At 44.2% G+C, this 15408-nt stretch overlaps 1 protein-coding gene across 1 annotated transcript in view; it reads left to right on the top strand.

The window, feature by feature from the left end:
- The window catches only part of LOC138666939 (zinc finger protein 182-like), an 84344-nt gene that overhangs the window by 42007 nt on the left and 26929 nt on the right, over nt 1–15408 (top strand). Inside the window, exon 7 of the mRNA XM_069755134.1 lies at nt 9453–9610. Within this exon, the coding sequence (XP_069611235.1) occupies nt 9453–9610 (158 nt within the window). The remainder of the gene's footprint in view (nt 1–9452; nt 9611–15408) is intronic.

Genomic DNA, 15408 nt, shown 5'->3' with positions numbered 1-15408 from the left:
AATATATTTGGTCACCTGGCAGCTCAAAAGACATCCACCATGAACATGCTTGGTACTAGGTTCTCTGCTTTCCATATCCCAAGGATTGCCTTGCTCATTGCCCTTTAACACCCTTACATGTATCTGGACTTACACTGGGACCCCTAGGCTTGGACCACGGTGTTACCTGCTATTCTGTGGTGTTAGATGGCAAGAAGAATAATCAGGTAGCTGGGTCAGAACCAGAAGGACAGAATCAGAAGACACAAGAGTAGTCAGTAAACGGGCCACGTTCACAACAGGAAGCAAATACACAAGCCACAAGGTGAGCACAGAGGACTGAACCAGAGGAGAACAACGCTGTTTCTGGCAGATTCCTGTCATATGCTTTGAGCTTTAGTAGGGTGTAGTACTTTCCAAATGGCTGAAGTAGGGAGCAGATTACTCCAGCTGGACAGCAGGAACAGATCCCAGAGGAGATTCGACACACCATATGCAGAAACCCTAATTAGGGTTGATCAAATTCGGATAAGTGCTTATCTGAATAGCTATAGCGCTTCCTGAATAGCTGCCTCGGTAACCTGGATACCTGTAGTGCTCATGATAATGAGCTGTTCGGCGTCGCTGCTGCATGTGTCATGGCTGTGTGATGGCGTCACTGCTGCATGTGTCGTGGCTGTGTGATGGCGTCACTGCTGCATGGGTCGTGGCTGTGTGATGGCGTCACTGCTGCATGGGTCGTGGCTGTGTGATGGCATCACTGCTGCATGTGTCGTGGCTGTGTGACAGTCACAACACATGCATGGATAGCCCAAAAACAGGCACAGGCTCTGCATGTATGTGCTGTGACTGTCACACAGCAACAACACAGGCAGCTGCAGTGCTGAACAGATGATTATCGGGAGCGCTCCATGTAACAAGGTTCCCGAGGCAACTATTCGGTAAGCGCTATAGCTATTAAGATAAGGAGTTTTGCAAAGCTATTCCATCAACCCTAGCCCTAATATAACTAAAGGACAGAAAACCAGAATAGTCAAAATCCCCATAAAGTGATTCCATTTTATAAATTAATTCACTGAGGGTTATAATCTATACACACATGGTCAAAATTGTTGGTACCTCTCGTTTAATGACAGAAAAACACACAATGGTCACAGAAATAACTTGACTCTAACAAAAGTACCGTATATACTCGAGTATAAGCCGAGATTTTCAGCCCACTTTTTTGGGCTGAAAGTCCCCCTCTCGGCTTATACTTGAGTAATACCCAGGGGTCGGCAGGGGAGGGGGAGCGGGGGCTGTCTAATTATACTCACCTACTGCTGGCGTGGTCCCTGCAGGTCCCTGGCTTCCCGACATCGGCAGCTTCTTCCTGTACTGAGCGGTCACATGGTACCGCTCATTACAGTAATGAATATGCGACTCCACCTCCCATAGAGGTGGAGCCGCATATTCATTACTGTAATGAGCGGTAACGGTGACCGCTCAGTACAGGATGACGCTGCGGCATCGGGGAAGCAGGGACTGCACAGGACCAGGTGAGCATACGGGGAGGGGGAGCGCTGCGCGATTGTCACATTTCCTCGTTCCGGGCGTCGCTCTGTCTTCAGCAGTGACGCTCAGGTCAGAGGGCGCGGTAACGTGGTTAGTGCGTGCCCTCTGCTGAACGTCAGTGCGGAAGATGGAGCTGCACCGGAACAAGGAGCAGGTAACTATTGAAAGTGCCGGGGGCCTGAGCGACGGAGAGGTGAGTATGTGATTTATTTTTTTTATCGCAGCAACAGCAAATGGGGCAAGTGTCTTTATGGAGCATCTATGGGGCCATAAGGTTTGTGCAGCACTATATGGGGCCATAACGTTTGTGCAGCACTATATGGGGCCATAACATTTGTGCAGCACTATATGGGGCCATAACGTTTGTGCAGCACTATATGGGGCCATAACTCTTGTGCAGCACTATATGGGGCCATAACGTTTGTGCAGCACTATATGGGGCCATAACGTTTGTTCAGCACTATATGGGGCAAGTGTCTGTATGGGGCCATAATTAACGTTTGTGGAGCATTACGGTATATGAGGCAAGTGTCTGTATGGAGCATCTTATAGGGCTATAGTCAAGGTTTGTGCAGCACTATATGGGGCAAATATCTTTATGGAGCATCTTATGGGGCCATAATCAGCATTTGTGCAGCATTATATTGGGCAAATGTGTCTATGGAGCATCTTATGGGGCCATTATTAACCTTTATGCAGGATTATATGGGGCATATTTTAATATGGAGCATCTTATGGGGCCCATCATAAACTGTATGGAGCATTATATGGGGTACCTGATTCAATATGGATATTCAAAAACACTTAACCTACTGATGTCTCAATTAATTTTACTTTTATTGGTATCTATTTTTACTTTTGACATTTACCAGTAGCTGCTGCATTTCCCTCCCTAGGCGTATACTCGAGTCATTAATTTTCCCCAGTTTTTTGTGGCAAAATTAGGGGGTCGGCTTATACTCGAGTATATACGGTGTTATGTCTGCTAATGAAAGGTGAAATGAAGGCAATCCAGAGACACAGTGTGCCTAGCGATCAGAGCGCACACAGTGATCTGACAAGTACCCAAAAACAAAAGAACGAGCTCTGAGACGTGGAAACTCTGTAGACTGCACACCTGATCCTATCCTAAACACAACTAATAGCGGCTGTGGATTGCGCCTAGCAACTACCTATGCAACTCGGCACAGCCTAAGAAACTAGCTAGCCTGAAGATAGAAAAATAGGCCTGACTTGCCCCCAGAGAAATACCCCAAAGGAAAAGGCAGCCCCCCACATATAATGACTGTGAGTAAGATGAAAAGACAAAACGTAGGGATGAAATAGATTCAGCAAAGTGGGGCCCGATAATCTTAGACAGAGCGAGGATAGTAAAGCGAACTTTGCAGTCCACAAAAAACCCTAAAGCAAAAACCACGCAAAGGGGGCAAAAAAGACCCACCGTGCCGAACTAACGGCACGGCGGTACACCCTTTGCTTCTCAGAGCTACCAGCAAAAAACAAAGACAAGCTGGACAGAAAAAAAAGCAACAAAATAGCAAAAAAGCACTTAGCTATACAGAGCAGCAGGTCACAGGAACAATCAGGAGAAGCTCAGATCCAACACTGGAACATTGACAAGGAGCAGGGATAGCAACATCAGGCGGAGTTAAGTAACGAAGCAGTTAACGAGCTCACCAGAACACCTGAGGAAGGAAGCTCAGAAGCTGCAGTACCACTTGTGACCACAGGAGTGAATTCAGCCACAGAATTCACAACAGTACCTTCCCCTTGAGGAGGGGTCACCGAACCCTCACCAGAGCCCCCAGGCCGACCAGGATGAGCCGCATGAAAGGCACGAACAAGATCGGGAGCATGAACATCAGAGGCAAAAACCCAGGAATTATCTTCCTGAGCATAACCCTTCCATTTAACCAGATACTGGAGTTTCCGTCTAGAAACACGAGAATCCAAAATCTTCTCCACAATATACTCCAATTCCCCCTCCACCAAAACCGGGGCAGGAGGCTCAACAGATGGAACCATAGGTGCCACGTATCTCCGCAACAACGACCTATGGAATACATTATGTATGGAAAAGGAGTCTGGGAGGGTCAAACGAAAAGACACAGGATTGAGAACCTCAGAAATCCTATACGGACCAATAAAACGAGGTTTAAATTTAGGAGAGGAAACCTTCATAGGAATATGACGAGAAGATAACCAAACCAGATCCCCAACACGAAGTCGGGGACCCACACGGCGTCTGCGATTAGCGAAAAGTTGAGCCTTTTCCTGGGACAAGGTCAAATTGTCCACTACCTGAGTCCAGATCTGCTGCAACCTGTCCACCACAGAATCCACACCAGGACAGTCCGAAGACTCAACCTGTCCTGAAGAGAAACGAGGATGGAACCCAGAATTGCAAAAAAATGGAGAAACCAAGGTAGCCGAGCTGGCCCGATTATTAAGGGCGAACTCAGCCAATGGCAAAAAGGACATCCAATCATCCTGGTCAGCAGAAACAAAACATCTCAGATATGTTTCCAAGGTCTGATTGGTTCGTTCGGTCTGGCCATTAGTCTGAGGATGGAAAGCCGAGGAAAAGGATAGGTCAATGCCCATCCTACCACAAAAGGCTCGCCAAAACCTTGAAACAAACTGGGAACCTCTGTCAGAAACAATATTCTCAGGAATGCCATGCAACCGAACCACATGCTGAAAGAACAAAGGCACCAAATCAGAGGAGGAAGGCAATTTAGCCAAGGGCACCAGATGGACCATTTTAGAAAAGCGATCACAGACCACCCAAATGACTGACATCTTTTGAGAAACGGGAAGGTCAGAAATGAAATCCATCGAAATATGTGTCCAAGGCCTCTTTGGGACCGGCAAGGGCAAAAGCAACCCACTGGCACGAGAACAGCAGGGCTTAGCCCTAGCACAAATCCCACAGGACTGCACAAAAGTACGTACATCCCGTGACAGAGATGGCCACCAGAAGGATCTAGCCACTAACTCTCTGGTACCAAAGATTCCAGGATGACCAGCCAACACCGAACAATGAAGTTCAGAGATAAGTTTATTAGTCCACCTATCAGGGACGAACAGTTTCTCCGCTGGACAACGATCAGGTTTATTCGCCTGAAATTTTTGCAGCACCCGCCGCAAATCAGGGGAGATGGCAGACACAATGACTCCTTCCTTGAGGATACCCGCTGGCTCAGATAAACCCGGAGAGTCGGGCACAAAACTCCTAGACAGAGCATCCGCCTTCATATTTTTAGAGCCCGGAAGGTACGAAATCACAAAGTCGAAGCGGGCAAAAAATAACGACCAACGGGCCTGTCTAGGATTCAAGCGCTTGGCAGACTCGAGATAAGTCAAGTTCTTATGATCAGTCAATACCACCACGCGATGCTTAGCTCCTTCAAGCCAATGACGCCACTCCTCGAATGCCCACTTCATGGCCAGCAATTCACGATTGCCCACATCATAATTACGCTCAGCAGGCGAAAACTTCCTGGAAAAGAAGGCGCATGGTTTCATCACTGAGCAATCAGAACCTCTCTGTGACAAAACCGCCCCTGCTCCAATCTCAGAAGCATCAACCTCGACCTGGAACGGAAGAGAAACATCTGGCTGACACAACACAGGGGCAGAACAAAAACGACGCTTCAACTCCTGAAAAGCTTCCACAGCAGCAGAAGACCAATTAACCAAATCAGCACCCTTCTTGGTCAAATCGGTCAATGGTTTGGCAATGCTAGAAAAATTACAGATGAAGCGACGATAAAAATTAGCAAAGCCCAGGAACTTTTGCAGACTTTTCAGAGATGTCGGCTGAATCCAATCCTGGATGGCTTGGACCTTAACTGGATCCATCTCGATAGTAGAAGGGGTAAAGATGAACCCCAAAAATGAAACTTTCTGCACACCGAAGAGACACTTTGATCCCTTCACAAACAAAGAATTAGCACGCAGGACCTGAAAAACCATTCTGACCTGCTTCACATGAGACTCCCAATCATCTGAGCAGATCAAAATGTCATCCAAGTAAACAATCAGGAATTTATCCAGATACTCACGAAAGATGTCATGCATAAAAGACTGAAACACAGATGGAGCATTGGCAAGTCCGAGCGGCATCACTAGATACTCAAAATGACCCTCGGGCGTATTAAATGCAGTTTTCCATTCATCTCCTTGCCTGATTCTCACCAGATTATACGCACCACGAAGATCTATCTTAGTGAACCAACTAGCCCCCTTAATCCGAGCAAACAAGTCAGATAACAATGGCAAGGGATACTGAAATTTAACAGTGATCTTATTAAGAAGGCGGTAATCAATACACGGTCTCAGCGAACCATCCTTCTTGGCTACAAAAAAGAACCCTGCTCCCAGTGGTGATGATGATGGGCGAATATGTCCCTTCTCCAGGGACTCCTTCACATAACTGCGCATAGCGGCGTGTTCGGGCACGGATAAATTAAATAATCGACCTTTAGGGAATTTACTACCAGGAATCAAATTGATAGCACAATCACAATCCCTATGCGGAGGTAGGGCATCGGACTTGGGCTCTTCAAATACATCCTGATAATCAGACAAGAACTCTGGGACCTCAGAAGGGGTGGATGACGAAATCGACAAAAATGGAACATCACCATGTACCCCCTGACAACCCCAGCTGGATACCGACATGGAATTCCAATCCAATACTGGATTATGGGTTTGTAGCCATGGCAACCCCAACACGACCACATCATGCAGATTATGTAGCACCAGAAAGCGAATTACTTCCTGATGTGCAGGAGCCATGCACATGGTCAGCTGGGCCCAGTACTGAGGTTTATTCTTGGCCAAAGGTGTAGCATCAATTCCTCTCAATGGAATAGGACACCGCAAAGGCTCCAAGAAAAACCCACAACGTTTAGCATAATCCAAATCCATCAGATTCAGGGCAGCGCCTGAATCCACAAACGCCATGACAGAAAACGACGACAAAGAGCATATCAGGGTAATGGACAGAAGGAATTTGGATTGTACAGTACCAATGACGGCAGACCTAGCGGACCGCTTAGTGCGCTTAGGACAATCAGAAATAGCATGAGTGGAATCACAGCCCATTCAGACGTCTGTATTCCTGCCGTTCAACTCTGGTCATAGTCCTATCGCACTGCATAGGCTCAGGTTTAACCTCAGGCAATACCGCCAAATGGTGCACAGATTTACGCTTGCGCAAGCGTCGACCGATTTGAATGGCCAAAGACAAAGACTCATTCAAACCAGCAGGCATAGGAAATCCCACCATGACATCCTTAAGAGCCTCAGAGAGACCCTTTCTGAACAAAGCTGCCAGCGCAGATTCATTCCACTGAGTGAGTACTGACCATTTCCTAAATTTCTGACAATATACTTCTATATCATCCTGACCCTGGCACAAAGCCAGCAAATTTTTCTCAGCCTGATCCACTGAATTAGGCTCATCGTACACTAATCCGAGCGCCAGGAAAAACGCATCGACACTACTCAATACAGGGTCTCCTGGCGCAAGAGAAAATGCCCAGTCTTGAGGGTCGCCGCGCAAAAAAGAAATAATAATCAAAACCTGTTGAATAGGATTACCAGAAGAATGAGGTTTCAAGGCCAGAAATAGCTTACAATTATTTTTGAAACTTAGAAACTTAGTTCTATCTCCAAAAAACAAATCAGGAATAGGAATTCTTGGTTCTAACATAGATTTCCGATCAATAGCATCTTGAATCTTTTGTACATTTATAACGAGATTATCCATTGAAGAGCACAGACCCTGAATATCCATGTCCACACCTGTGTCCAGAATCACCCAAATGTCTAGGGGAAAAAAAAAAAATGAACACAGAGCAGAAAAAAAAAAAAAATGATGTCAGAACTTTTTCTTTCCCTCTATTGAGAATCATTAGTTTGGCTCCTTGTACTGTTATGTCTGCTAATGAAAGGTGAAATGAAGGCAATCCAGAGACACAGTGTGCCTAGCGATCAGAGCGCACACAGTGATCTGACAAATACCCAAAAACAAAAGAACGAGCTCTGAGACGTGGAAACTCTGTAGACTGCACACCTGATCCTATCCTAAACACAACTAATAGCGGCTGTGGATTGCGCCTAGCAACTACCTATGCAACTCGGCACAGCCTAAGAAACTAGCTAGCCTGAAGATAGAAAAATAGGCCTGACTTGCCCCCAGAGAAATACCCCAAAGGAAAAGGCAGCCCCCCACATATAATGACTGTGAGTAAGATGAAAAGACAAAACGTAGGGATGAAATAGATTCAGCAAAGTGGGGCCCGATAATCTTAGACAGAGCGAGGATAGTAAAGCGAACTTTGCAGTCCACAAAAAACCCTAAAGCAAAAACCACGCAAAGGGGGCAAAAAAGACCCACCGTGCCGAACTAACGGCACGGCGGTACACCCTTTGCTTCTCAGAGCTACCAGCAAAAAACAAAGACAAGCTGGACAGAAAAAAAGCAACAAAATAGCAAAAAAGCACTTAGCTATACAGAGCAGCAGGTCACAGGAACAATCAGGAGAAGCTCAGATCCAACACTGGAACATTGACAAGGAGCAGGGATAGCAACATCAGGCGGAGTTAAGTAACGAAGCAGTTAACGAGCTCACCAGAACACCTGAGGAAGGAAGCTCAGAAGCTGCAGTACCACTTGTGACCACAGGAGTGAATTCAGCCACAGAATTCACAACAATACGGTAATAATAAAAAAGATTGTAGAAGCCTGTGATGCTAATTAGTGGACACACCTTGATGTGACAAAAGGGACATGTTAATGTCCCTTTTGTCACATTTTCAAGGGTACAATCCTTTCTGTCCAGGCCTATTTCATGAGTTTTATTTTTTATTCTGTGGACGCATGGTTGAAAAACAATGTCTGACGTTCATTTTCATAGATTATTTATTATTACTTTTGTCAGATTCAAGGGGGTAACAACAATTTTGACCACGTGTGTAGGAGGACTGAATATTTTGATTCCACAGCCACTTTCCAGAAATTAACATGCAGTGGAATTTGAAGAGTGAAAATTACACATTTGCCATTTTATTACCCAACACTTAGTGCCAAGATTGTGCTCACTATAATATTGCTAAATACAGGCATCCTAAATTTTGTTTTTGCACAGTGCAGGACTCAGAAGTGAGAGAGGATTTTGCTGGATTGGTTTATAGAAACCCTGTTGCTTTTCAACAGCCTTTGAGCCACTAATATTGTGGGAACCTCTGTTTTTCCATTGGCAGATGATGGACCTGAGTGGGGACTTGTTTTTTGTGAGATGAGAATTGATATTATTTTCACCCACATAACATTGATTGGTTTCTTTTTATTCAATATTTGGGAGGCAGAATGAACAAACAGTTGCACACCACGCACTACTGATTCACCTAATAAGGTTTTCTATTAGGGTATGTGCACACGTCAGATTTCTTGCAGACATTTTCCTGACAAAAACCGGACATTTCTGCTAGAATTCCGCATGCGTTTTTTACGCGTTTTTGGTGCGATTTTGGTGCATTTTTCCCAAATGCATAGAATTGCGGGAAAAACGCAGAAAATCCGCAAAAATAATGAACATGCTCATTTTTTTACAGCGATGCATTTTTTTTGCGGAAAAAAACGCCTCCATGTGCACAAAACATGCAGAATGCATTCTAAATGATAGAATGCATCATGTATGCGTTTTTAATGAGTTTTTATAGCACGAAAAAACACGGGAAAAAACTGAACGTGTGCACATAGCCTTAGACTGTGAACTGTCATTGTCTTAGTAAATAATTAGTTTTTTACATAGCTTGCCATGTTTATGGAGAGTTGAAGTAGAAATGTTCAAAAATATAAAATTCCAGGATATTTTATTCAAAAATAATAGTTTTTTTCTTAGCAGATGACTGTACCAGGAGATCAGAGGGACAGCTGACATCTTCAATTTTTAAATCAGATGATCTCGAAATCCCACAGGATGCAACTGAATTGAATGCCATTACTTCAGATATACCATCATCCCTTCACAGCAAAGATCTGTCATCTGATCATTTGGAACAGGTCCTGTCTTCTTATTTATTACTGACTACAAAGGAAAATGAAAGACACAAAATAAGCATTAAAACACAATCTGCTCCTAAAGAAAATAAGTCATTTTCACATTCAGAATATAGAAATACCATAAACCAAAGAACCCACACAGGGGAGAAGCCTTTTTCCGGTTCAGAATGTGGGAAATGTTTTAACCAGCAATCAGATTTGCTTAACCCCTTTGCCCCCAAGGGTGGTTTGCACGTGAATGACCGGGCCAATTTTTACAATTCTGACCACTGTCCCTCTCTGAGGTTATATCTCTGGAACGCTTCAACGGATCCTGATGATTCTAGCATTGTTTTCTCACGACATATTGTACTTCATGATAGCTGTAAAATTTCTTTGATATTACTTGCATTTATTTGTGAAGAAAATGGAAATGTGGCGAAAATGTTGCAAATTTTGCAACTTTGAATTTTTATGCCCTTAAATCACAGAGATATGTCACGCAAAATACTTAATAAGTAACATTTCCCACATGTCTACTTTTTATCAGCACAATTTTGGAACCCAAATTTTTTTGGTTAGGGAGATGGGATGAAGGGAAAAGGAGAGAGAGGGGGTTCCTTTTTTTCGGCAATTCCACTCGAGACAAAAAAAACTCCCAAGTGACAGCTCCCCCAGGGTGGGAGGAAGATTGTCTCAGTTCCTCCTGGCCTGGGAAAAAATCTCAATCAGCCCCTGGATACTGAGCTTAATAGAATCAGGGCTTCTGATAGACTTTATTTCCCTTCCTCCCCAAAATGATGTACTAACTCCGCTGAGGTCCTCCCCCCAACAACAAGAGGCCCTTGAACAAGAAATTATAAAACTCATGGACAAAGCTGTTAGGGTGGTTTCACATTTGCGTTTTTTTTTTTTTGCGTTTTTGCGGTAAAAAACGCAAAAAAAAGCATGCGTTTTTCCCCCTATACTTAACATTAAAAACACATGCGTTTTTTTGCATGCGTTTTGACGCGTTTTTGCAACGCATGCGTTTTTTCACTGCATGCGTTTTGTTGCAGAAATGCAACATGTAGCAATTTTAGCGGCGTTTTTTTGCCGCGAAAAAAACGCATGCGTTTTTTCGCGGTAAAAAAAACACATTGATGTCTATGTAAACGCATGCGTTTTTAAGCACATGCGTTTGCATGCGTTTTTAAACGCATGCGTTATAATAGAAAAACACAAGAATACACACTTATAAGCCATCCCCCAACCCTAAAACAAACTGTAACCCAAACTGTAACACAAACTGTAACACAAACTGTAACACAAACTCTAACCCTAACCCTAGGGATCCTAACCCTAACCCTAGCCCTAACCCTAGGGATCCTAATCCTAACCCTAACACAAACCCTAACCCTAGGGATCCTATCCCTAACCCTAACACAAACTCTAAGCCTAACACAAACCCTAACCCTAGGGATCCTAACCCTAACACAAACCCTAGCCCTAACCCTAACCCTAGGAACCCTAACCCTAACACAAACCCTAACCCTAAAACACAAACTGTAACACAAACTGTAACACAAACTCTAACACAAACCCTAACCCTAACCCTAGGGATCCTAACCCTAACACAAACCCTAACCCTAAAACACAAACTCTAACCTTAACCCTAGGGATCCTAACCCTAACACAAACCCTAACACAAACTGTAACACAAACTGTAACACAAACTGTAACACAAACTGTAACACAAACTGTAACACAAACTGTAACACAAACTCTAACACAAACTCTAACACAAACTCTAACACAAACTCCAACACAAACCCTAACCCAAACTGTAACCCTAACCCTAGCCCTAACCCTAACCCTAGGGATCCTAACCCTTAGGGTTAGGGTTAGGATCCCTTAGGGTTACGGTTAGAGTTAGTTTGTGTTAGGGTTAGGGTTTGTGTTAGGGTTAGGATCCCTAGGGTTAGGGTTTGTGTTAGGGTTAGAGTTTGTGTTAGGGTTAGGGTTAGGAACCCTAGGGTTAGGGTTTGTGTTAGGGTTAGGGTTAGAGTTTGTGTTAGGGTTAGGGATAGGATCCCTAGGGTTAGGGTTTGTGTTAGGGTTATTGTTAGGATCCCTAGGGTTAGGGTTTGTGTTAGGGTTAGGATCTCTAGGGTTAGGGTTTGTGTTAGGGTTAGAGTTTGTGTTAGGGTTAGGGTTCATGTTAGGGTTAGGATCCCTAGGGTTAGGGTTTGGGTTAGGATCCCTAGGGTTAGGGTTAGAGTTTGTGTTAGTGTTAGGGTTAGGATCTCTAGGGTTAGGGTTTGTGCTAGGGTTAGGGTCCCTAGGGTTAGGGTTTGTGTTAGGGTTAGGATCCCTAGGGTTAGGGTTAGAGTTTGGGTTAGGGTTAGGATTTGTGTTAGGATTTGTGTTAGGGTTTGGGTTAGAGTTTGGGTTAGAGTTTGGGTTAGAGTTTGGGTTAGAGTTTGGGTTAGAGTTTGTGTTAGGGTTAGGGTTTGTGTTAGGGTCAGGGTTAGGATCCCTAGGGTTAGGGTTAGGATCCCAAGGGTTAGGGTTAGGGTTTGTGTTAGGGTTAGGATCCCTAGGGTTAGGGTTTTTGTTAGGGTTAGAGTTTGTGTTAGGGTTAGGGTTTGTGTTAGGGTCAGGGTTAGGATCCCTAGGGTTAGGGTTTGTGTTAGGGTTAGGGTTAGGATCCCAAGGGTTAGGGTTAGGGTTTGTGTTAGGGTTAGGATTAGGATTAGTGTTGAGCATTCCGATACTTGCGGTATCGGAATTCCGATACCGAGATCCGATACTTTTGTGGTATCGGGTATCGGTATCGGATACATAGAGATGTGTAAAATAAAGAATTAAAATAAAAAATATTAATATATTTACCTCTCCGGCGGCCCCTGGACTCAGCGCGGGTAACCGGCAGGCTTCGTTGTTCAAAATCAGCGCTTTTAGGACCTGAGAATCACGTCCCGGCTTCTGATTGGTCGCGGGCCGCCCATGTGACCGCCACGCGACCAATCACAAGCCGCGACGTCACCGCAAGCTATTAACGCGCTCATTTTTAAAAATGAGCGCGTTAATGACTTTCAAAGACGTAGCGGTTTGTGATTGGTCGCGGCCACGCGACCAATCACAAACCGCTACGTCTTTGAAAGTCATTAACGCGCTCATTTTTAAAAATGAGCGCGTTAATAGCTTGCGGTGACGTCGCGGCTTGTGATTGGTCGCGTGGCGGTCACATGGGCGGCCCGCGACCAATCAGAAGCCGGGACGTGATTCTCAGGTCCTAAAAGCGCTGATTTTGAACAAAGAAGCCTGCCGGTTACCCGCGCTGAGTTCAGGGGCCGCCGGAGAGGTAAATATATCAATATTTTTTTTTTTTATTCTTTATTTTACACATCCCTATGGATCCCAGGGCCTGAAGGAGAGTTTCCTCTCCTTCAGACCCTGGGAACCATGAGAATACCTTCCGATACTTGATGTCCCATTGACTTGTATTGGTATCGGATATCGGTATCGGCGATATCCGATATTTTTCGGGTATCGGCCGATACTATCCGATACCGATACTTTCAAGTATCGGACGGTATCGCTCAACACTAGTTAGGATCTCTAGGGTTAGGGTTAGGGTTTGTGTTAGGGTTAGGGTTAGCATCCCTAGGGTTAGGGTTTGTGTTAGGGTTAGGATCCCTAGGGTTAGGGTTAGAGTTTGGGTTAGGGTTAGGATCCCTAGGATTACTAGGGATCCTAACCCTAACCCTAAGTATTTATGTTTATGGTGGGTTTTCTAGTTGATTTTGATGATTGGCAGCTGTCACACACTTCTCATCATGCGTTTCAAAAACGCAAACGCAGGAAAAAATGCGTTCAAACGTGTCTAAACGCGTCAAAACGCGTTTAAACGCAAAAAACGCATGCGCTTAAAAAACACTGCGTTCAAATGCGGTTAAACGCGTTTTTGCACCAAATGCGTTTGCGTTTAAAACGCTGCGTTTTAAAACGCAAGTGTGAAACCAGCCTTATACAGGAAGTTCCCCTACTGGAGAAAGGGATGGGATTCTATTCCCCACTATTCCCCTTAAAAAATAGTGAGGAAAGAATGGTTGTAGATGACGAGGAAAAAGCTAACATACTAGACACCTTCTCCACGGTATTCACGGTGGAAAATGAAATGCTAGGTGAAATCCCAAGAAACAATGAAAACCCTATATTAAGGGACACCAATCTAACCCAAGAAGAGGTGCGAAACCGGCTAAATAAGATTAAAATAGATAAATCTCCGGGTCCGGATGGCATACACCCACGAGTACTAAGAGAACTAAGTAATGTAATAGATAAACCATTATTTCTTATTTTTAGGGACTCTATAGCGACAGGGTTTGTTCCGCAGGACTGGCGCATAGCAAATGTGGTGCCAATATTCAAAAAGGGCTCTAAAAGTGACCCTGGATATTATAGGCCAGTAAGTCTAACCTCTATTGTTGGTAAAATATTTGAAGGGTTTCTGAGGGATGTTATTCTGGATTATCTCAATGAGAATAACTGTTTAACTCCATATCAGCATGGGTTTATGAGAAATCGCTCCTGTCAAACCAATCTAATCAGTTTTTAGGAAGAGGTAAGCTATAGGCTGGACCACGGTGAGTAATTGGACGTGGTATATCTCGATTTTTCCAAAGCGTTTGATACCGTGGTGCACAAGAGGTTGGTACACAAAATGACAATGCTTGGTCTGGGGGAAAATGTGTGTAAATGGGTTAGTAACTGGCTTAGTGATAGAAAGCAGAGGGTGGTTATAAATGGTATAGTCTCTAACTGGGTCGCTGTGACCAGTGGGGTACTGCAGGGGTCGGTATTGGGACCTGTTCTCTTCAACATATTCATTAATGATCTGGTAGAAGGTTTACACAGTAAAATATCGATATTTGCAGATGATACAAAACTATGTAAAGCAGTTAATACAAGAGAAGATAGTATTCTGCTACAGATGGATCTGGATAAGTTGGAAACTTGGGCTGAAAGGTGGCAGATGAGGCTTAACAATGATAAATGTAAGGTTATACACATGGGAAGAAGGAATCAATATCACCATTACACACTGAACGGGAAACCACTGGGTAAATCTGACAGGGAGAAGGACTTGGGGAACCTAGTTAATGATAAACTTACTTGGAGCAGCCAGTGCCAGGCAGCAGCTGCCAAGGCAAACAGGATCATGGGGTGCATTAAAAGAGGTCTGGATACACATGATGAGAGCTTTATACTGCCTCTGTACAAATCCCTAGTTAAACCGCACATGGAGTACTGTGTCCAGTTTTGGGCATCGGTGCTCAGGAAGGATATAATGGAACTAAAGAGAGTACAAAGGAGGGCAACACAATTAATAAAGGGGATGGGAGAACTACACTACCCAGATAGATTAGCGAAATTAGGATTATTTAGTCTAGAAAAAACGACGACTGAGGGGCGATATAATAACCATGTATAAGTATATAAGGGGACAATACAAATATCTCGCTGAGGATCTGTTTATACCAAGGAAGGTGACGGGCACAAGGGGGCATTCTTTGTGTCTGGAAGAGAGAAGGTTTTTCCACCAACATAGAAGAGGATTCTTTACTGTTAGGGCAGTGAGAATCTGGAATTGCTTGCCTGAGGAGGTGGTGATGGCGAACTCAGTCAAGGGGTTCAAGAGAGGCCTGGATGTCTTCCTGGAGCAGAACAATATTGTATCATACAATTATTAGGTTCTGTAGAAAGATGTAGATTTGGGGATTTATTATGATGGAATATAGGCTGAACTGGATGGACAAATGTCTTTTTTCGGC

The sequence above is a fragment of the Ranitomeya imitator genome, chromosome 2 (genome assembly GCF_032444005.1).
Source record: "Ranitomeya imitator isolate aRanImi1 chromosome 2, aRanImi1.pri, whole genome shotgun sequence".
Lineage (NCBI taxonomy): Eukaryota > Metazoa > Chordata > Amphibia > Anura > Dendrobatidae > Ranitomeya > Ranitomeya imitator.
This window is presented reverse-complemented; position numbering and strand designations above follow the sequence as displayed.